Source organism: Abramis brama, assembly GCF_963993115.1.
Source record: "Abramis brama genome assembly, chromosome: 3".
NCBI lineage: Eukaryota > Metazoa > Chordata > Actinopteri > Cypriniformes > Leuciscidae > Abramis > Abramis brama.
In genome coordinates, this window is record NC_139965.1 from 22,542,423 (window position 1) to 22,565,395 (window position 22,973).

General features: G+C 38.9%; 1 protein-coding gene across 1 annotated transcript in view; it reads left to right on the forward strand.

Moving 5' to 3' along the window:
• Positions 1 to 4,993: 4,993 nt before the first annotated feature.
• zanl (zonadhesin, like) overlaps positions 4,994 to 22,973 on the forward strand; it is a gene marked incomplete at its 5' end in the record, with an annotated part of 40,538 nt that continues 22,558 nt past the window's right edge. The window contains 30 exons of the mRNA XM_084108580.1: positions 4,994 to 5,067; positions 5,708 to 5,733; positions 6,695 to 6,838; positions 7,112 to 7,374; positions 7,758 to 7,842; positions 7,931 to 8,080; positions 8,190 to 8,354; positions 8,571 to 8,671; positions 8,789 to 8,867; positions 8,986 to 9,468; positions 15,837 to 16,030; positions 16,122 to 16,266; positions 16,361 to 16,605; positions 16,716 to 16,864; positions 16,955 to 17,083; positions 17,191 to 17,329; positions 17,421 to 17,562; positions 17,699 to 17,895; positions 18,002 to 18,140; positions 18,714 to 18,830; positions 19,049 to 19,173; positions 19,518 to 19,663; positions 19,879 to 20,022; positions 20,531 to 20,638; positions 20,747 to 20,916; positions 21,297 to 21,499; positions 21,641 to 21,782; positions 22,101 to 22,294; positions 22,386 to 22,530; positions 22,626 to 22,870. Of these exons, the coding sequence (XP_083964706.1) occupies positions 4,994 to 5,067; positions 5,708 to 5,733; positions 6,695 to 6,838; positions 7,112 to 7,374; positions 7,758 to 7,842; positions 7,931 to 8,080; positions 8,190 to 8,354; positions 8,571 to 8,671; positions 8,789 to 8,867; positions 8,986 to 9,468; positions 15,837 to 16,030; positions 16,122 to 16,266; positions 16,361 to 16,605; positions 16,716 to 16,864; positions 16,955 to 17,083; positions 17,191 to 17,329; positions 17,421 to 17,562; positions 17,699 to 17,895; positions 18,002 to 18,140; positions 18,714 to 18,830; positions 19,049 to 19,173; positions 19,518 to 19,663; positions 19,879 to 20,022; positions 20,531 to 20,638; positions 20,747 to 20,916; positions 21,297 to 21,499; positions 21,641 to 21,782; positions 22,101 to 22,294; positions 22,386 to 22,530; positions 22,626 to 22,870 (4,788 nt within the window). The remainder of the gene's footprint in view (positions 5,068 to 5,707; positions 5,734 to 6,694; positions 6,839 to 7,111; positions 7,375 to 7,757; positions 7,843 to 7,930; positions 8,081 to 8,189; positions 8,355 to 8,570; positions 8,672 to 8,788; positions 8,868 to 8,985; positions 9,469 to 15,836; positions 16,031 to 16,121; positions 16,267 to 16,360; positions 16,606 to 16,715; positions 16,865 to 16,954; positions 17,084 to 17,190; positions 17,330 to 17,420; positions 17,563 to 17,698; positions 17,896 to 18,001; positions 18,141 to 18,713; positions 18,831 to 19,048; positions 19,174 to 19,517; positions 19,664 to 19,878; positions 20,023 to 20,530; positions 20,639 to 20,746; positions 20,917 to 21,296; positions 21,500 to 21,640; positions 21,783 to 22,100; positions 22,295 to 22,385; positions 22,531 to 22,625; positions 22,871 to 22,973) is intronic.

Here is a 22,973-nt window from a genome sequence, read left to right on the forward strand (position 1 = left end):
GAGTGTGAAGGTGAGGATTAAATCGTGCTGATCAATATAGCAACATGAGGTTTTGGTACAGTCATGACTCAGAGGACTATAATCTAACCATAGATATGGAACAAAGGTTTAAACTTACTTATCGCTGTAGTTTCCTGGAAACAAAGCCACTTATTAATGTTTTAGGCAATAAAAATAAAAAGCTCTCTCTACAGTGTCAAGGTGGGTTGTTGCAGTGAAGTGCACAACAACATGCAGGAGGATAACAAAAAACATCTTTATAGAATCCAAACAGAAGATAACAGGAGGAACAATAAGAACCACGTATCTACAGTATAACACTGACGATACCAGACCCTGAACTGAACAAAACAGAGTATATACAGATGCAAACATTGAGCTAAATGATACACAAGTGTAATCAGAAACCAACAAGGAATAAAACCACAGGAAACAGGGAAACAAAACTAAAACACAAATGAAACTAAACATAACCATGGCATACAGTACATACAATAAGTACATAATTCATCATAGGGGTGAATTCAAACTGCAAACGATCTACAGTAACATTTTATTGATAGATAATAAACAATACATTTCCAAGCATTTATTATATTGATCAGTGTTCATTTTTACATACACTACTGTTCAAAAGTTTAAGGTCGGCAAGATTTTTTAATGTTTTTGAAAGAAGTTTCTAATGCTCACAAAGGCTGCATTTATTTATTTATTTATCAAAAATACAGTAAAACAGTAATATTGTGATATTATTACAATTTAACATAACCGTTTTCTATTCAATATATTCTAAAATGTAACTTGTGATGGCATGAATTTTCAGCATCATTACTCCAGACTTCAGTGTCACATGATCCTTCAGAAGTCAATATGCGGATGTGAAGGTCAAGAAACATTTCTAGTTATTATCAATGATGAAAACAATTTAAAAACCGCTTAATTTTTGGTGGAAACTGGTATACAAGATCTAAAGAGATTTTAAAGAGATCAAGTTCAAAAGAACAGCATTCATTTGAAATTCAAATCTTCTGTAACATTATAAATGTCTTTACTGTCACTTTAATCAATTTAATGCATCCTCTCTGAATAAGTTCATTTCTTTAAATTCTATTCAATAAAATTTCTAACATTTCAATTGGTACAATGAACACTAGTTCATGTATTATGAAAAAACATGAATTAGCAATAAAAAAACAGTATATCTATAGCCTATAAATGAATAACCTAGATTTATAAATGCTGTAAAAAAAAAAAAAAGTTCATTGTTTTTTTACACCTAATCCATTTACAAATGTTAACAAAGTTACATATTATTGTAAAGTGTTACACAATCTACATGTGAATCAAATCACGCCCACTGTGTACAGGCATGAATACAAGTATATACATTTGTTAAATCTTTTCCCACACCTTTGTGACTTCCTTGTATGACTGTAAGACCGTAAGACCATTAAGTTCCAAGGCCTTTGCAATCAAAATGATGCATCATCTTTTTGCAAACAGATGCAAAAGTTTCAGTTGCAAAATAACACTTCACATTTTGACATTTGGGAAGAACAAACAGCACCAAACCAAACTAAATCCCTTTATTAATTCATGTGTCTTTAAGCACACAGATTCACACACACAAAAAGAAAAAGAAAAAAAAGGTATTTTCAGGTTTTGTTCATAAATTACACAAAACTACTTCTTTTCATCTGAAGACTGCATCCCGTATACAGATGATTCAGTAATAAAGTCAATAAAGAATTCATTACCTAACATGATATAGCACTTTAGAGATCAGTATGTACATTCAGATCTGTTAAACATTATATAACATAATGGTGTTTTTTACAGGCAAACTAATCAAATTATACAACAATTCTTGTGTATCTGATATCTGAATGATCCATTACAATATGGATTACAATAATGAAGTGTGTGAAGAAAAAAAGTGATCTTTTTTTAATTGTAAGTTTAGCCTGGACAAAATACTTTAGCTTAATTTAAGAGAGAGTTGACCTTGAATCATCAAGCTTTAGTGGCTCACATTGATGGGCTGAACCTGATTCGAAACATCATTTTCAGGGCGCCTCTTTTTACAGGCATCATAAAAGTACAGTACATGCGTTATCAGAGAACAGGGTGGATTCTTAGTGATTCCCATCAGTTCTTGTCACATGTATAGGACAGAATTAATTTAGCAACAGAAGTAATACTTGTGAGCACTGATTCATTTTCATCAATAAGAGTCATTATCTCAGTGGTTTTGTTACTAACTTGCTTCATAACTGGAAGACTGAAAATAATATTCAATTATTATACTTCAGTCATTTTGTGAAAGTCATAAAGGAAAACTAAACTTGTTTATGTGTTTATTTTATATTATTTTTTGCAAGATATAACAACAATTGCCACATGAGGTTTCTGTTTTTGTTAGTGTTTACACGACAACGATGTAGGCTACTAAAAACGGAAAAGTTTTTCCTTCGCGTTTTTCACATATAGACGATGTTGTCAAAACAATCCCTGTTCACGCGACTAAGGCTATGACTAAGGCCGTTGGCAATAAAGTCCAGTGAAGAAACTGAGATGCAAAGGCTTGATCAAAGTGCAGCATACCCTATTTAAAACTAGTAAAAGAAAAAAAAAAAGTATAAAACTCAGATAATATAATACGAGCAGTAATTTAATAAAAAAAAAAATTCTGTAGGCCTAATTAGTTACTTCTGATGTAGGCTAATTGCATTTAGTAGGCTACTGTATAGACAATTTTATATAAAACAATAGTGGATTAAACATAAAAATGTAACATCTAATGTTAAAATGTATGTTTTTAATGTAACCTTCCAAGTTCAAGAATAATTTATGCATTTTTATATTATTTATTTGAAAGGATTAAAAGAGCAGTTTCATGTCTATCTTTGTATTGTTCAACTGGTCGAAGATGATATGGGATTTAGAAAGTAATTAGTTTAGGTAGCCTAATGCAGTAGTTTTTAGAGAGAGAGTAATAAATAGCCTACAGTAATCCAATTACACTGTTGAAGATGTAATTAGTAACTATTGTTTAATTTATTTTTTAGAGTAACTTAACCCAACACTGAATGAGCAAATTTAACAAAACAGCATGCAGCACAATACCAGACTAGGGAACAGAACAAACTGAGCGACTTGAATACACAGGATAATGATCTAAACACGTGTGAGTACTGCGTTATTATTTTAGTGTAAACCCCAAAAAGTCAAATTTGTGAAAACGGTGACGTCATGAGCATGCGTCTTAGCTCCCGTCTTCTTTGTTCCTGTCATAGACAGTATAAGAAGGTCCCTGTTCATTTGTTGTCATGGGCTGTGTCCGAAATCGCACCTTATACCCTTAAACGTGGCACTATAATTGAGAGGACAGCTATTCGTATGGTGTCCAAAACCATAGTGGACGTTATCGAGTGCACTCATTCAATCCCATTATGCACAGCAATTACGGGTGTAAATCCGGTGTACGATTAATGGCTAGAGAATACCCATAATAATGCACTGAAGGGTCGTGCCGAATGAATTCCTGTGTCTCACCAGAAGATGCCGCCTAGGCTGAATAATCCATTCATTCATTTTCCAAACCGCTGTTCCAGTCAGTGCGGCTACAGTCAGCGTAATAGCATACAGGTATACATTTATTTTTAATTGATTATGAAATAGTTTAATTAAGGTATAAGTTAAATTTCCATGACAGAGTTCAAGATCTCTTCATATAGTGGAGTTGCCAGTTTGCTAAGTTTCAAATGATTATTATTAAACAAACAGCAAGCACAAAGTATGCAAAGCGGCAACCCTTCCAGCACACTCAGTTTCCTAATTCGTTCACTTGTTTTCATTCACTGTTTTAGCTGGACTTTATTAATGGACTAACGTAGGGAATAGTGAATGAGGGTATAAGTGGCGATTTCAAACACAGCAATGGTGTCTAGGTATGTTCCCATTTGTTTCCATGGTTACTCTTTTGTTCATTTATTAATCCCACCTGTTCCTTGTTTTCTCCCTTCACTGAGTCTATTATTTATAGCCTTCATTTTTTGTTGTTTCTTTGTCCATTCTCATCAACGTTAAGTTGGTTGTGTTACTCCTGCATGTTTGTGTTGTTAAATAATGTGACTAGATTATGATTAGATCCAGCCTCACAACTCTCATAGCTACAACCGACCTTGACAATAATTTAGCTTTCTACACATGCTAATTCTATAAAAATACAATTTTAAACTTTTTTTGGAAAATCCAAATGTTTAATTCATATATCAGAGCTTAATGATGTCAGTAATGAACTCCTGCACTCTCTGAAGAAAATGTTCTATGTATTGTAGAACCTTAAAGGGTTCTGTCAGAACCCTGTATAGAACCTTTTAATTTATGAATTTGGTTTTAATTAAAATATTTAATTCATTTTAAATAAAGTTTTTAGGAATTAAACAGCTTGTTGAAAAGTTGAAATAACCCCTTAAACATGAAAGCATTATGCAATAATTTAAGACATTTCTCCTTATACATGTATATCCTTTTTGGCATAAAGCATTCTTTAAAACTGAGTCAAGAACCCTTGGGCTCTATATACAACCCCATTGAACCTAAGAGTGCGGTGCTATTCAGAGTCAGACAAGTCAAAAAAACATCGTAAAAAAAATGGTAAACCACATGAGGGATTCCTTCTTTGATAGTTCAATTCAAAGGTCTATGTACTGTATGAGCTGAAATTCACTGCATCTTCTGATAAACGCTTCCACCCATAAGACGTAAGAAAACAGGGGGAACACACCCTGGTCCTATCACAAACAGTTACTGATTCACTAAACTGGTTTTGCAATGAGCTATGTAAAATAATATTCATGAAAGTGATAAAAACTGAAACACACCTTCTCATGCCCTGCCCCACCGACCCTACATCAACTGACCATTTATAAACTCACAGATCCTTCTCGCTTCTGTCTTTGTGAACCTAACACCAACCATTAATCCAGACATGGGACATCTGGAGTTAATACTAGTAGTAATATGGATAACAGGTTGCTTTACCATAGACAACAACGAGAATAGGTGAGATTCTCATAATTATTCTGTAATGTGGTATAATGTTTCAACAGTAATGTGAATTTAAACCTAATTTTGGTTTTAAGTATAGATTCAGTAAAAGATGATTATTGTATGTACTGGCGGAAATAGTATATACATACAAATGCACATTCTAAATATTAATGTCTATACAATGAACATGATTTATCCAATACTTGTTAATCACTTGCAGTATGCATTTAAATAGAGCAACACGTTTCTAACAATTAAATTAGGAAAACAGGCAAAGACCCCCAAAATTGTACGGGGAAATGCTCGATAACATATCAGAGTTTTGCTATTTCTTAATTTTGTACACAACATTATGCACAACATGCATTGCCAAGGCATTTATTGTCACTTTCTTACAGTCTTCGTTTAAATGTATTTAAAAAGCAACTTTGATTTTAGACATTAATCATAATGATGGGAACAGATGATAAATGTTAAGGTGATGACTACTATTATGTAACTGAATTACACTAATTTTCTGCCTGTGTATAAGAAATTCTTAAATGATTATCCAGATAATCTAATATTTAACATGAATATTAAAATATAGCCAGTTCTTTTGTCTTTTTCTGGTATTTGTTAACTCAGACTCAATTATTTCATGTTTTTATAGATATGACGTGACAGAGAGAGATGCTGGTAAGTAAATCATCATATAAAATGTTTAAAAGGACAATGATTAACCAGAGAATTAGCACTATTGAAAAATTCCCTGACTTTAATTTGTTCTGTCACATAAAAAACAAAAACGCACAAAATGTTCACACTTGCAATCAAGCAAGGACACTGGTTGTAAATGGGTTGAGTACGGAAGGCCTCCATAAAGCATATCTAAGGTCCATGTCTATTACCAACACATTATGAACATAAATAACATTTATGGCATTGTACAACTGGAAAACAATACAAAAATTAAAGCTGCAAGCAGCGATGAAAAGGGCCCTCGCACCCCTGCCACCGCCACCCGGCGCCTTTAGTAAAGGCCTTAAGATTACACTCACCAAATTTGATCAGATCAAAACTGTAGGAGGAGTTCGTTAAAGTATAACATTAGGAATTACAAAAACTGCCCAAAATCTGAGAGGAAGTTCAAAATAGCTGACTTCCTGTTGTGTTTAGGGCTATGCTCCAAGAGACTTTTTTGTAGGTATTGGGTCATTACATGTATGTACCAAATTTCATACCTGTACGTGAAACGTAGAGCCGGGGCAAAATGTGGGGGCAATAATTTACCGAATTTGCCCCCCCCAATTTTGAAAACCATATCACACGTAAATTTTCACCACTTCTGAAGCGTGTGCAAAGTTTCATGAGTTTTCGAGCACGTTAAGGCCCTCTAAAAAGCGATTCACTTTGGAGAAAAAGAAGAAGAAGAAGAAGAAGAAGAATAAACGGAGCAAAAACAATAGGGTCCTCTCACCATCGGTGCTCGGGCCCTAAAGATTAGCATGACTCATTCCACCCTCATTTTAGGACTGTTTATGACTTAACACCATATCCTTAAATAATTTTAAATTAACTAGAATTCCACGTGAAGTAAATATTGGACAATTTCTACCACTGAAAACTGAAATGTCATGTTTTTCTATCTTTTAAGTAGTGTTGGCCTCCTGTGACTTCAACAAAAATGAAGAACCTTTCTGCAACTTTCAACAAGACAACACAGATAACGGTGATTGGACACGCCATAGTGGACCCACCCCAACTCCAGGAACAGGACCTGATGGAGACTATCCGGATGGCTGTGAGTATGAGTGCCAAACCAACAAACAATAATCCAATGATCAGTCACTAAAGATGCACATTCATTGCCGAATGTTTTTCAGCAGCACTTTTTTAAGAAAATACTAAAATTACAGCAACCACAAATGTTTACAAAATAACAGTGCACTAATTATGTTACACTAATTAAATATGTTTTGTCAGGTAACCTACTAACCTATGAAATGGTAAAGCACTTTTTTGTTACTGTTCCTTGCTCTCATTCATTGTTAAATTGATCCCTTTTCCCCCATAGCTGGCTATTACATATATCATGAGGCTGACAACAGCATAAATGGACAGAAAGTACGCCTCCTCAGCCCAGTTATTAATAATGGACCTGCTGAGATCTGTGTACAGTTCTACTACTACATGTATGGCAGTGATGGCAGTAACACTCTGACTGTGCTGGCCAAACGTTCTGGCTCTGAGGAACAACTGTGGCAAAAAACTGGGATTCAGAGCCCGTCATGGCTTGGAGCTTCTGTCACAGTTCCCATACCAGCCGGGCAGACTCAGGTACATGGGTCTGCTTAAAAACAGCAAAAGATTGCCATTAGTGCTAATTCAAGTGTTCATGTAAGGCTCTAGAATTATTCAAAGGCTCTAACATGCATTTTTAAATGAAATACACATGGGTGCCATCCTGATATACCTGACCAAACTGCCAAAAGGATTGTGACCTTTGTAGAAGATTTTAGCTGTTAAATTTCAGTGTGGTCACTGTGCTTGTGGCTACAAGGCTTATGCATTACAGATTGTCTTATCTATATGGTCTTTATCTTCATCATCAGTTATAAAAATAAGTTAGACACTGCTAAAGCTTTTACTGACAGAATGACTCCAACAGCATGACAGAAAATTCCCTTTCAGCCTGCTTTAATGTAATTGTTCTCTTCTAGATTGTTTTTCAAGCAATGCGTGGGCTCTCTTCATCATGTGACACTGCCCTGGATAACATTGTCATCAACGAGGGAGCATGTGCTGGTACTTTATTCTACCCTTATTGCAGGTTACAAAGATACACATTTCATATCACTATAATAATAATAAAAAAATTATTTGTTTTATACAGGCTGTATAGCTGGGTGTGATTTTGATGATAAAGACTATTGTGGCTGGAGGAATGAGATATCAAATGACGATATCTATGGTTGGGAGCCTTGGACTGGATCGACAGATATACCGGGCACTGGTCCTGATGATGATTTCTCCAAACCAGGACGTGAGTCCAGCATTCCACCCTGTGACTTTGATCAAGACAACAATGATTTTAAGGACTTCCCTATTTCCCAAAATTCCCTATTTTCTCAAACTGTTTCTTTTCAATGCAGTGGGGTCATACTTGTTATTGGACTCCAGCTATAGCATTGAATCAGAATCCGCTCAGCTCTGGAGTCCCTCTACCTCAGCCTCTGGTTGCCTGCAGCTGGACTTTCATTACTACATGTATGGCAGTGCTGCCAACATGAAACTTAATGTCCATGCAGTCATCGCTGGTAAGAGTCATTCTATAGAGTGAAGATTAAGAGTTTATTTAAACATCTTTAAGTTCAAAGGACAATTATATTACAATATCATGAGGATCATATGCACATATTAAAGCAATTAATCAACTTTTAAAAACTGAATGATCAATGGTTTCTAAAAATTTTACAATACAGATTAATTACTGAGATTTTAGCTCAGATTTATTTATTCTTATTTTGTTTTAGGTGGGGCACTTGGAGACCCTATTTTCAGCCTCACAGGGAATCAAGGTCAAGCCTGGAAGCCTGCAAGTGTTCGCTACTTTGGCACAGCTGGTACAGTGCAGGTCAGTTTTATTCTCTCAGTTAGGAATTTGTGACAGAGCTTCTTGATATTTTTTTAAATAATATATTTTGCCAAAATAGCATGTGTTTACATTGTAATTGAATTTTTTTTATTTCAGTTTGTAATTGTTGGTGTTTATGGTGAAACAGACAAGACAGATATTGCTATTGATAGTGTCTGCATTACCAGTTGTACAGGTAGGTGGCAGACTGTTTCATTAATGTCATTTTAAGGCTAAATGTTGCGATTGTCAAAAAATGTCCAAAAATATGGAGAAAGCACCAGTCTATTGATTGTTTTCTTGCTTAATTTTAGCAACTCCAACAACACCTAAGCCATCCCCACCACAACCCACTACACCTAAACCAACAACACCAGGTACATCAACTGCTAAACCATCTACACCCCAACCCACTACACCTAAACTAACAACACCGGGTCCATCAACTCCTAAACCATCTACACCCCAACCCACTACACCTAAGCCAACAACACCAGGTCCATCAACTCCTAAACCATCTACACCCCAACACACTACACCTAAACCAATAACACCGGGTCCGTCAACTCCTAAACCATCTACACCCCAACCCACTACACCTAAACCAATAACACCGGGTCCATCAACTGCTAAACCATCTACACCCCAACCCACTACACCTAAACCAATAACACCGGGTCCATCAACTCCTAAACCATCTACACCCCAACCCACTACACCTAAACCAATAACACCGGGTCCATCAACTCCTAAACCAACTACACCTAAGCCAACTACTCCAAAACCAACACCACCAGGTAAGTTAAACTTGTTCTATTTCCCTTATAGTCTATCAAGAAATGACAAGATTTGTATAGCTAAACAACTCTTCATGTGTTCCAACAGTGAACTGCCCTCCAGACTCTGAATACATTGATTGCGGCCCAGCCTGTATTCCTACCTGCGCAGAACCCTCCACCAACTGCTCTGGTTCTTGCATCAGCGGCTGCTTCTGTAAACCAGGATTTGTTTTCCGTGGCCGGCGCTGTGTTCCTATTGAGCAGTGTGGGTGCCTGGATGAAGAAAACAATTACTTTGAGGTACAAGAGTTGTCGTTGATGTGAGGCTGCATTTTTATCCATTTATGGGACCTAAGCCTTTGCTCTAAACTTGTTCTGTATTTACACTCAGCCTGGTGAGATCATTTTTGGAAATGGCTGTTCCAAGTTGTGTCGCTGTGCTGGCAACTACACTTTCGACTGTGTGGACAACAGCTGTGACCCTGTGACAGAAGAATGTCGGGAGGTTGGTGGAGTGCATGGCTGCTACCTTAAAGGTAATGTACAAAACAACAACAACAATATTCCCTTTAATTATTTTTTTGAATTTTTGAATTTATATCTTTGACATCAAGATATTTTCACTCACAGGAACTTCCACCTGTATTGCTTCTGGTGATCCCCATTACACCACCTTTGATAATCGGCGCTACGACTTCATGGGAAACTGTTCTTACCTGATGTCTGAACCTTGTAACAGCACAGATGTGCCCCACTTTGCTGTATACACAGACAATGAGAATCGCTACAACAATCCTTATATCAGTTATGTAAAAGCAGTTCATGTCCATGCGCTGGGAGTGATAGTGTCTATTCTGAAAGGAGGAACTGTGCAGGTCAGAGAAAGGAACATTGATTTCAATATTACTGCTAATGTACATATACTGTAGACATCTTATTTAGAGGCACATTCAAATGGACAGTTATGTTTTCTGACTTTTCTCAGGTCAATGGTACCAAAGTGAACATTCCTCTGAGTCCTGTCAGTGGTGTTGACATTTTTATGTCTGGCAAGCACTACACAGTGGTCTTGAACTTTGGAGTAACTGTACGTTACGATGGAAACCACTTTATGGACATTAAAGTTATCAAGGAGTGAGTATGGTTCTTATAAAAGTTTTTTTAATAACTATTACAACTTGATCCACTTTTAAATGTTTCTACATGCTTGTGATAATTTTACAGCTATGAGGACAAACTTTGTGGACTGTGTGGGGACTACAACGGAGACTCTAAGGATGACTTCCAGACCCCGACTGGTGAACTGGTCCAAAACCCCAATGACTTTGGCCACAGCTGGAACACAGACCCTGAGTAAGTTAATATGCAATGCACATACTGTTAGTTCTAAAAGACTCATCTACAGTATGTTATCTTTTAATTCATTTCATAGATGACTTAACTCTGATTCTGCCTTTCAGATGTAACAAGCCAGAGGTCGACCCAACCCCAGGATGTACAGATGCTGAGCAGGAGTTGTATGAAGGGCCAGCTTACTGTGGTCTCATATTGGACACCAATGGCCCATTTGCTGCTTGCCATCCAAAAGTCAACCCAAATGTGAGTGAAGTCAGGTCAGATTATTTGAATTGCTTTAGTGTGTAATTTTAACCATATAAAAGATACTTACAGATCTTAACCCTGTGTGTAGGGTTTCTTCCAAGACTGTTTGTTTGATGTGTGTGAGCTGGATGGAGCTCATTCTGCATTGTGTGAAGCAATAGAGTCGTACGTCAACGAATGTCAGGACCGTGGCGTCACAATTGGACCCTGGAGAAACAGCACCTTCTGTCGTATGTCTGAAAAATACATATTCCTCAACCACAAACTCTAACAAAAACTGCTGACATCAATGGCTTGTATTATTTCTCACACTGTCAGATAGAGTGAAGTTTATGACTAGTACTAAAACACGTTCTTCCTGTCCAGCTCTGAAATGCCCACCCAACAGTCATTTTGAATCATGCGCCCCAATTTGCCAACCTTCCTGTAACCAAATTCCACCAAATCAGTGCACTGGGCCTTGTTCTGAAGGATGTGTTTGTGACCCTGGATACATCCTCAGTGCTGGCCAGTGTGTGAAAGAAGACACATGTGGCTGCAGGCATAATGGACATTATTATCAGGTGAGGAAACTGTATGTGGAATCATTTAGGACAGTGATGGTTTGTTATCGTCAATCAAGTAGTATTTTTCATCAAACTAACATATTTCTTCTCTGCATGGATTTAGCCAGGTGAAGAGTTCTACACCAAGGACTGTGAGCTACTGTGTAAGTGTAACCCCCCGTTCGTTTCCTGTAGCGCTGCTGACTGTCCACCAATGGAACAGTGTGGAGTACAGGATGGTGTAACTGGGTGTTACCCAGAAGGTGAGTACTTTGGTTAACTCCGAAAGCGTGTTTCCATTCACACTGAAATAGGATTTCAGTCAGACTAAAGCAATAATATGTCTTTTTAACATGTGAACAATTTAGTCTGAAATAATTTTTTGTATCATTTTGTAATCAAATCATACATGTGATTGTATCTTAACTTTGTCTAGCCTGTACATGTTAATCAGACTACAACTGGTCTCAGTGCTGTGTGCATGCTTTGAAAGATGTGACTTGCAATGTGTATTTAATTCTTCAAATACTCGATTACGTATTGTGTCATGCATACTTGGACAAAGAGCGGGAAAATGTGGCTTGACTATGCATGTTGACTGTACATGTAAATGTACATTATGTAATAGTATACTGTGGTCAGGTCATAGCACCACATACTTTCTTTTTCTTTTTTTATTATTATTCTTCCTCTTCTTTTTTTTCTTTTTTTTTTCTTACAAATAATGCACTATATACAATATTACATTATCATACAATATACTAAACAAACTACATATTTTTTAGCCCTTAACAAATGGTTGATTAATTTATTAAACACTTAATTTCTTTTCACAATCCCCCAGGATCTCAAGACTGTATTATCTCTGGTGACCCTCATTATAACACCTTTGATGGCAAATACTACAGCTTCATGGGCACCTGCACCTACACTCTGGCCCGCACCTGTAAAAACAACACTGGTAAGCAATGGCCAAGACAGGGTGCAAAGATCCAAAACATGCAATGAGTTTACAGTGCTTTGGTTATCAGTAGTTTTTATGGAGTAGCACAAAAATCCTATTTCGTATCAATGTGCATGAAATATTCCTGAAACAAAGTTGAAATGTTTTAATAGTTTAAACTTTAAAGTATAATAAACTTTTAAAACAACTTTACTTTCCTCTCTCCTGGGTCTGCAGGCCCCTGGTTCTCCATAGAGGGTAAGAATGAAGAGAGAGGAATTTCTGGTGTTTCTTACCTGAGGAAACTGTACGTGACTGTTGATGGTGTCACTGTGACAATGATGAAAAACAGAAGAACTCTGGTCAGTATCCACAGCAGCTGCCATCATTAAACCACCACTGAAGTCATTCTGTAATCTTGAGATCAACAATTGAGATTTTAAGTCAACCGCTAAACTATATTTTAGTTTTTCTGAAATGTTCATTTCTGAGATTAAGTAAATGGACTATGGACATAATAGTTTTCATCTTAAATATTTTCTTTCAGTTGTTCCTAATCTGTTCATAATCACAATATCTCTGTCCATTTTTCATTTCTTCAAGAATAATATTTCCTTTACAACAAAAGAAAAAAAATCTCACAGTTCTTCTAGTGAAAGATAAAATTAGTCTTCAATCCATCTCTATTGTTTATCTCTTTTTCACACATCCAGGTAAATGGACTCAGGGTGTCCCTCCCCCACTTGCCATCTCCGCTCATTTCTCTGTCTCTTGCTGGCCAATATGTAATCCTCACAACTTCGTTCGGCCTGGAGGTGAAGTGGGACGGCAACCATTACGCCAAGATCTCTGTTCCCAGGTACTAAAGCTCTGAAAACAGCCTCATTGAAATATATACACAGTACATAACTCTGACCTGAAGTATTTGTCAGGAAACACTAAGATCCACCATGATTGTTAAGGGTTAGGATTTGAGTAAATCCTGCAAAAGAAAAAACAAAAAGTGTCTCTAGGGAAAGGAACATCTTTACATTAATCTCGCTCTCTTTTTTCCTCTCTCTCATATTTTATCAGTTCCTACTATGACCAGATGTGTGGCCTGTGTGGAGACTACGATGGAAACCCTAATAATGACTTCACTAAGCCAGATGGCTCCCAATCTGACAGCTCACATCAGTTTGGCGACAGCTGGCAAACTGATGAGGACGAGGATGCAACGTCAGTACCTCTTTCTTTTCTGCATTTTATCAACTGCACATGCAGGTGTAATGAACTTAGGCCAGTAAGACTGTGCATGTAAACCTCACTCCCCTAGCCTCCAGAGGCATGTTAGCGACTGACGCTAGAGGCTGCTGCCGTTAGCGTCCTTGTTAGCGCGCCCGCCTCCCACACCGGTTCGAATCCCCCTCGGAGCGGGTCGAGTAGGACAGGTTACATTTGGTGCAGTTGAAATGGATAAGAGTGAGGTTTAGGGGGGCGAGTGTAACGCATGTAGGCCAGTAAGAGCTGTGTGTGTAAACCTCACTCCACTATCATCAGTCACTAATGCGCCTCTTGAGGCCAGAGTCTGCGATCTTAAGTGTCCTTGTTAGGACGCCCGCCTCTCACACCAGAGACCCCAGTTCAAATCCCGCTCGAAACGGGTTGGATAGGACCGGTCACACAGGCAGCACAATGTTTTGAGGATCAGGTCGATTTCATATGTTCGATGATGTTGTGTTTTCAGGTGCAAGCCTGACCCTGGACCTCAACCACCCTGTGATCCTGTGCTGGAGGGTGTGGTGTCAAACCCAGATAACTGTGGGAGAATAACTGACACAAATGGACCTTTTAGGTCAGGATTTACCAAACTATGACATTTCCAAAAACTGCTAATAAACAATGATGAAAAACTTTTAGTGCTTACACATTGTACACTTTCTCTTACATTTGCTCCTCACAGGGACTGTATAAATGTGGTGGACCCGTTGCCGTTCTTCCAGAGCTGTGTGTTTGATATGTGCCGTGATCAAGGGCTGCTGCAGGCCCTTTGTGACCAGCTTCAAGCTTACACTGATGCTTGCCTGAGTGCAGGTGCACCTGTCCATCAGTGGAGGGAGCCAGCCTTCTGCCGTGAGTCACACTCTCTTATAGGATGTATCGTATCGCACAGTGTATAACGTTTTAAACATATACTAAAGAAGTACAATTTGGCAACTTACATCCATGCAAGAATAACATTTCACATTCTCAGTGACAAACCTGCTTTAAGCTTTCTCTAATGCACAATATGAATTATTGAAATGGAGTTCAGGAGGTTGGAAATAGACAGCTAGAGTCGATTACTTATGTTAGCTTTAGTCTTTTTGATTATTTATTTGACTTCTATGACAGGAATGCCATCACTGAGGGAAGAGGACATGAGACTGGGAAACTACATACTCCACATTGCATCCTCACTTCAGCCTTAATTTCACACTCATTTACTGATGCTTTACCCCTTTTTTCTACAGCTCTGGTATGTCCTCCAAACAGCCATTACTCCATATGTGTGAGCTCCTGTCCGGAGACATGTCTGGGTATCAATGGACCACCAGGCTGCAGTGAGAAGTGTGTAGAGGGCTGTGAGTGCAACCCTGGCTTCATCCTCAGTGACGACAAATGTGTTCCTGTTAAAGACTGTGGCTGTGTGGACCCCTCAGGCTCCTACCACCCAGTGAGTTTAAAACCAGGGCCGACCCGTGGGCTTCTGGGGCCATGGACGAGATTATGAAAATAAGACCCAAAACATTGATTTCAACATTCATGAAACCACTGCAAAAATGACAGACATTCCTCTCAATGTGGCCATGTTTAGGTGAATGAGAGCTGGTCTCTGGAGGGCTGTAAGCAGAAGTGTACATGTGAGGGTGGAGGAACTATTCAGTGTTACGACACCAGCTGTCTTCCTACTGAGAGTTGCCAACTTGAAGATGGAGACTATGTCTGCAAACCAAGTGGTAACAATTATAGTACTGGTTTATTCATAATAATGTTTTGAGCACATGTACGGGTACATTTATTTACACATATTTAACACATCATGAATACACACATGCAGTTATACACAAACCAATTGAACCTCCTGACAGATCTGGAACTTATATTTCTAACTTCATTTTTATCTTTCTCTTTAGATATAAGAATTTGTTTTGTCTCTATTGACCCTCATTGCCTCCTCTGATAATAAAGTAGATCACTTCATGAGTACCTGCTCCTACTCTATCAAAAAATGACAAGATTTGTATAGCTAAACAACTCTTCATGTGTTCCAACAGTGAACTGCCCTCCAGACTCTGAATACATTGATTGCGGCCCAGCCTGTATTCCTACCTGCGCAGAACCCTCCACCAACTGCTCTGGTTCTTGCATCAGCGGCTGCTTCTGTAAACCAGGATTTGTTTTCCGTGGCCGGCGCTGTGTTCCTATTGAGCAGTGTGGGTGCCTGGATGAAGAAAACAATTACTTTGAGGTACAAGAGTTGTCGTTGATGTGAGGCTGCATTTTTATCCATTTCTGGGACCTAAGCCTTTGCTCTAAACTTGTTCTGTATTTACACCCAGCCTGGTGAGATCATTTTTGGAAATGGCTGTTCCAAGTTGTGTCGCTGTGCTGGCAACTACACTTTCGACTGTGTGGACAACAGCTGTGACCCTGTGACAGAAGAATGTCGGGAGGTTGGTGGAGTGCATGGCTGCTACCTTAAAGGTAATGTACAAAACAACAACAACAATATTCCCTTTAACTATTTTTTTGAATTTTTTAAATTATATCTTTGACATCAACATATTTTCACTCACAGGAACTTCCACCTGTATTGCTTCTGGTGATCCCCATTACACCACCTTTGATAATCGGCGCTACGACTTCATGGGAAACTGTTCTTACCTGATGTCTGAACCTTGTAACAGCACAGATGTGCCTCACTTTGCTGTATACACAGACAATGAGAATCGCTACAACAATCCTTATATCAGTTATGTAAAAGCAGTTCATGTCCATGCGCTGGGAGTGATAGTGTCTATTCTGAAAGGAGGAACTGTGCAGGTCAGAGAAAGGAACATTTATTTCAATATTACTGCTAATGTACATATACTGTAGACATCTTATTTAGAGGCACATTCAAATGGACAGTTATGTTTTCTGACTTTTCTCAGGTCAATGGTACCAACGTGAACATTCCTCTGAGTCCTGTCAGTGGTGTTGACATTTTTATGTCTGGCAAGCACTACACAGTGGTCTTGAACTTTGGAGTAACTGTACGTTACGATGGAAACCACTTTATGGACATTAAAGTTATCAAGGAGTGAGTATGGTTCTTATAAAAGTTTTTTTAATAACTATTACAACTTGATCCACTTTTAAATGTTTCTACATGCTTGTGATCATTTTACAGCTATGAGGACAAACTTTGTGGACTGTGTGGGGACTACAACGGAGACTCTAAGGATGACTTCCAGACCCCGACTGGTGAACTGGTCCAAAACCCCAATGACTTTGGCCACAGCTGGAACACAGACCCTGAGTAAGTTAATATGCAGTGCACATACTGTTAGTTCTAAAAGACTCATCTACAGTATGTTATCTATTAATTCATTTCATAGATGACTTAACTCTGATTCTGCCTTTCAGATGTAACAAGCCAGAGGTCGACCCAACCCCAGGATGCACAGATGCTGAGCAGGAGTTGTATGAAGGGCCAGCTTACTGTGGTCTCATATTGGACACCAATGGCCCATTTGCTGCTTGCCATCCAAAAGTCAACCCAAATGTGAGTGAAGTCAGGTCAGATTATTTGAATTGCTTTAGTGTGTAATTTTAACCATATAAAAGATACTTACAGATCTTAACCCTGTGTGTAGGGTTTCTTCCAAGACTGTTTGTTTGATGTGTGTGAGCTGGATGGAGCTCATTCTGCGTTGTGTGAAGCAATAGAGTCGTACGTCAACGAATGTCAGGACCGTGGCGTCACAATTGGACCCTGGAGAAACAGCACCTTCTGTCGTATGTCTGAAAAATACATATTCCTCAACCACAAACTCTAACAAAAACTGCTGACATCAATGGCTTGTACTATTTCTCACACTGTCAGATAGAGTGAAGTTTATGACTAGTACTAAAACACGTTCTTCCTCTCCAGCTCTGAAATGCCCACCCAACAGTCATTTTGAATCATGCGCCCCAATTTGCCAACCTTCCTGTAACCCAATTCCACCAAATCAGTGCACTGGGCCTTGTTCTGAAGGATGTGTTTGTGACCCTGGATACATCCTCAGTGCTGGCCAGTGTGTGAAAGAAGACACATGTGGCTGCAGGCATAATGGACATTATTATCAGGTGAGGAAACTGTATGTGGAATCATTTAGGACAGTGATGGTTTGTTATAGTCAATCAAGTAGTATTTTTCATCAAACTAACATATTTCTTCTCTGCATGGATTTAGCCAGGTGAAGAGTTCTACACCAAGGACTGTGAGCTACTGTGTAAGTGTAACCCCCCGTTCGTTTCCTGTAGCGCTGCTGACTGTCCACCAATGGAACAGTGTGGAGTACAGGATGGTGTAACTGGGTGTTACCCAGAAGGTGAGTACTTTGGTTAACTCCGTAAGTGTTTTTTCATTCACATTGAAATAGGATTTCAGTCAGACTAAAGCAATAATATGTCTTTTTAACATGTGAACAATTTAGTCTGAAATAATTTTTTGTATCATTTTGTAATCAAATCATACATGTGATTGTATCTTAACTTTGTCTAGCCTGTACATGTTAATCAGACTACAACTGGTCTCAGTGCTGTGTGCATGCTTTGAAAGATGTGACATGCAATGTGTATTTAATTCTTCAAATACTCGATTACGTATTGTGTCATGCATACTTGGACAAAGAGCGGGAAAATGCATCTTGACTGTACATGTAAATGTACATTATGTAATAGTATACTGTGGTCAGGTCATAGCACCTCATACTTTATTTTTCTTTCTTTTTTTAATTATTATTATTATTCCTCTTAGTTTTTTCTTCTTTTTATTACAAATAATGCACTATATACAGTATTACATTATTATACAATATACTAAACAAACTACATATTTTTTAGCCCTTAACAAATGGTTGATTAATTTATTAAACACTTAATTTCTTTTCACAATCCCCCAGGATCTCAAGACTGTATTATCTCTGGTGACCCTCATTATAACACCTTTGATGGCAAATACTACAGCTTCATGGGCACCTGCACCTACACTCTGGCCCGCACCTGTAAAAACAACACTGGTAAGCAATGGCCAAGACAGGGTGCAAAGATCCAAACTAGTAATGAGTTTACAGTGCTTTGGTTATCAGTAGTTTTTATGGAGTAGCACAAAAATCCTATTTCGTATCAATGTGCATGAAATATTCCTGAAACAAAGTTGAAATGTTTTAATAGTTTAAACTTTAAAGTATAATAAACTTTTAAAACAACTTTACTTTCCTCTCTCCTGGGTCTGCAGGCCCCTGGTTCTCCATAGAGGGTAAGAATGAAGAGAGAGGAATTTCTGGTGTTTCTTACCTGAGGAAACTGTACGTGACTGTTGATGGTGTCACTGTGACAATGATGAAAAACAGGAGAACTCTGGTCAGTATCCACAGCAGCTGCCATCATTAAACCACCACTGAAGTCATTCTGTAATCTTGAGATCAACAATTGAGATTTCAAGTCAACAGCTAAACTATATTTTAGTTTTTCTGAAATTTTCATTTCTGAGATTAAGTAAATGGACATAATAGTTTTCAACTTAAATATTTTCTTTCAGTTGTTCCTAATCTGTTCATAATCACAATATCTCTGTCCATTTTTCATTTCTTCAAGAATAATATTTCCTTTACAACAAAAGAAAAAAAATCTCACAGTTCTTCTATTGAAAGATAAAATTAGTCTTCAATCCATCTCTATTGTTTATCTCTTTTTCACACATCCAGGTAAATGGACTCAGGGTGTCCCTCCCCCACTTGCCATCTCCGCTCATTTCTCTGTCTCTTGCTGGCCAATATGTAATCCTCACAACTTCGTTCGGCCTGGAGGTGAAGTGGGACGGCAACCATTACGCCAAGATCTCTGTTCCCAGGTACTAAAGCTCTGAAAACAGCCTCATTGAAATATATACACAGTACATAACTCTGACCTGAAGTATTTGTCAGGAAACACTAAGATCCACCATGATTGTTAAGGGTTAGGATTTGAGTAAATCCTGCAAAACAAAAAACAAAAAGTGTCTCTAGGGAAAGGAACATCTTTACATTAATCTCGCTCTCTTTTTTCCTCTCTCTCATATTTTATCAGTTCCTACTATGACCAGATGTGTGGCCTGTGTGGAGACTACGATGGAAACCCTAATAATGACTTCACTAAGCCAGATGGCTCCCAATCTGACAGCTCACATCAGTTTGGCGACAGCTGGCAAACTGATGAGGACGAGGATGCAACGTCAGTACCTCTTTCTTTTCTGCATTTTATCAACTGCACATGCAGGTGTAATGAACTTAGGCCAGTAAGACTGTGCATGTAAACCTCACTCCCCTAGCCTCCAGAGGCATGTTAGCGACTGACGCTAGAGGCTGCTGCCGTTAGCGTCCTTGTTAGCGCGCCCGCCTCCCACACCGGTTCGAATCCCCCTCGGAGCGGGTCGAGTAGGACAGAATACATTTGGTGCAGTTGAAACAGATAAGAGTGAGGTTTAGGGGGGCGAGTGTAACGCATGTAGGCCAGTAAGAGCTGTATGTGTAAACCTCACTCCACTATCATCAGTCACTAGTGCGCCTCTTGAGGCCAGAGTCTGCGATCTTAAGTGTCCTTGTTAGGACGCCCGCCTCTCACACCAGAGACCCCGGTTCAAATCCCGCTCGAAACGGGTTGGATAGGACCGGTCACACAGGCAGCACAATGTTTTGAGGATCAGGTCGATTTCATATGTTCAATGATGATGTGTTTTCAGGTGCAAGCCTGACCCTGGACCTCAACCACCCTGTGATCCTGTGCTGGAGGGTGTGGTGTCAAACCCAGATAACTGTGGGAGAATAACTGACACAAATGGACCTTTTAGGTCAGGATTTACCAAACTATGACATTTCCAAAAACTGCTAATAAACAATGATGAAAAACTTTTAGTGCTTACACATTGTACACTTTCTCTTACATTTGCTCCTCACAGGGACTGTATAAATGTGGTGGACCCGTTGCCGTTCTTCCAGAGCTGTGTGTTTGATATGTGCCGTGATCAAGGGCTGCAGCAGGCCCTTTGTGACCAGCTTCAAGCTTACACTGATGCTTGCCTGAGTGCAGGTGCACCTGTCCATCAGTGGAGGGAGCCAGCCTTCTGCCGTGAGTCACACTCTCTTATAGGATGTATCGTATCGCACAGTGTATAACGTTTTAAACATATACTAAAGAAGTACAATTTGGCAACTTACATCCATGCAAGAATAACATTTCACATTCTCAGTGACAAACCTGCTTTAAGCTTTCTCTAATGCACAATATTAATTATTGAAATGGAGTTCAGGAGGTTGGAAATAGACAGCTAGAGTCGATTACTTATGTTAGCTTTAGTCTTTTTGATTATTTATTTGACTTCTATGACAGGAATGCCATCACTGAGGGAAGAGGACATGAGACTGGGAAACTACATACTCCACATTGCATCCTCACTTCAGCCTTAATTTCACACTCATTTACTGATGCTTTACCCCTTTTTTCTACAGCTCTGGTATGTCCTCCAAACAGCCATTACTCCATATGTGTGAGCTCCTGTCCGGAGACATGTCTGGGTATCAATGGACCACCAGGCTGCAGTGAGAAGTGTGTAGAGGGCTGTGAGTGCAACCCTGGCTTCATCCTCAGTGACGACAAATGTGTTCCTGTTAAAGACTGTGGCTGTGTGGACCCCTCAGGCTCCTACCACCCAGTGAGTTTAAAACCAGGGCCGACCCGTGGGCTTCTGGGGCCATGGACGAGATTATGAAAATAAGACCCAAAACATTGATTTCAACATTCATGAAACCACTGCAAAAATGACAGACATTCCTCTCAATGTGGCCATGTTTAGGTGAATGAGAGCTGGTCTCTGGAGGGCTGTAAGCAGAAGTGTACATGTGAGGGTGGAGGAACTATTCAGTGTTACGACACCAGCTGTCTTCCTACTGAGAGTTGCCAACTTGAAGATGGAGACTATGTCTGCAAACCAAGTGGTAACAATTATAGTACTGGTTTATTCATAATAATGTTTTGAGCACATGTACGGGTACATTTATTTACACATATTTAACACATCATGAATACACACATGCAGTTATACACAAACCAATTGAACCTCCTGACAGATCTGGAACTTATATTTCTAACTTCATTTTTATCTTTCTCTTTAGATATAAGAATTTGTTTTGTCTCTATTGACCCTCATTGCCTCCTCTGATAATAAAGTAGATCACTTCATGAGTACCTGCTCCTACTCTATCAAAAAATGACAAGATTTGTATAGCTAAACAACTCTTCATGTGTTCCAACAGTGAACTGCCCTCCAGACTCTGAATACATTGATTGCGGCCCAGCCTGTATTCCTACCTGCGCAGAACCCTCCACCAACTGCTCTGGTTCTTGCATCAGCGGCTGCTTCTGTAAACCAGGATTTGTTTTCCGTGGCCGGCGCTGTGTTCCTATTGAGCAGTGTGGGTGCCTGGATGAAGAAAACAATTACTTTGAGGTACAAGAGTTGTCGTTGATGTGAGGCTGCATTTTTATCCATTTCTGGGACCTAAGCCTTTGCTCTAAACTTGTTCTGTATTTACACCCAGCCTGGTGAGATCATTTTTGGAAATGGCTGTTCCAAGTTGTGTCGCTGTGCTGGCAACTACACTTTCGACTGTGTGGACAACAGCTGTGACCCTGTGACAGAAGAATGTCGGGAGGTTGGTGGAGTGCATGGCTGCTACCTTAAAGGTAATGTACAAAACAACAACAACAATATTCCCTTGAACTATTTTTTTGAATTTTTGTAATTTATATCTTTGACATCAAGATATTTTCACTCACAGGAACTTCCACCTGTATTGCTTCTGGTGATCCCCATTACACCACCTTTGATAATCGGCGCTACGACTTCATGGGAAACTGTTCTTACCTGATGTCTGAACCTTGTAACAGCACAGATGTGCCCCACTTTGCTGTATACACAGACAATGAGAATCGCTACAACAATCCTTATATCAGTTATGTAAAAGCAGTTCATGTCCATGCGCTGGGAGTGATAGTGTCTATTCTGAAAGGAGGAACTGTGCAGGTCAGAGAAAGGAACATTTATTTCAATATTACTGCTAATGTACATATACTGTAGACATCTTATTTAGAGGCACATTCAAATGGACAGTTATGTTTTCTGACTT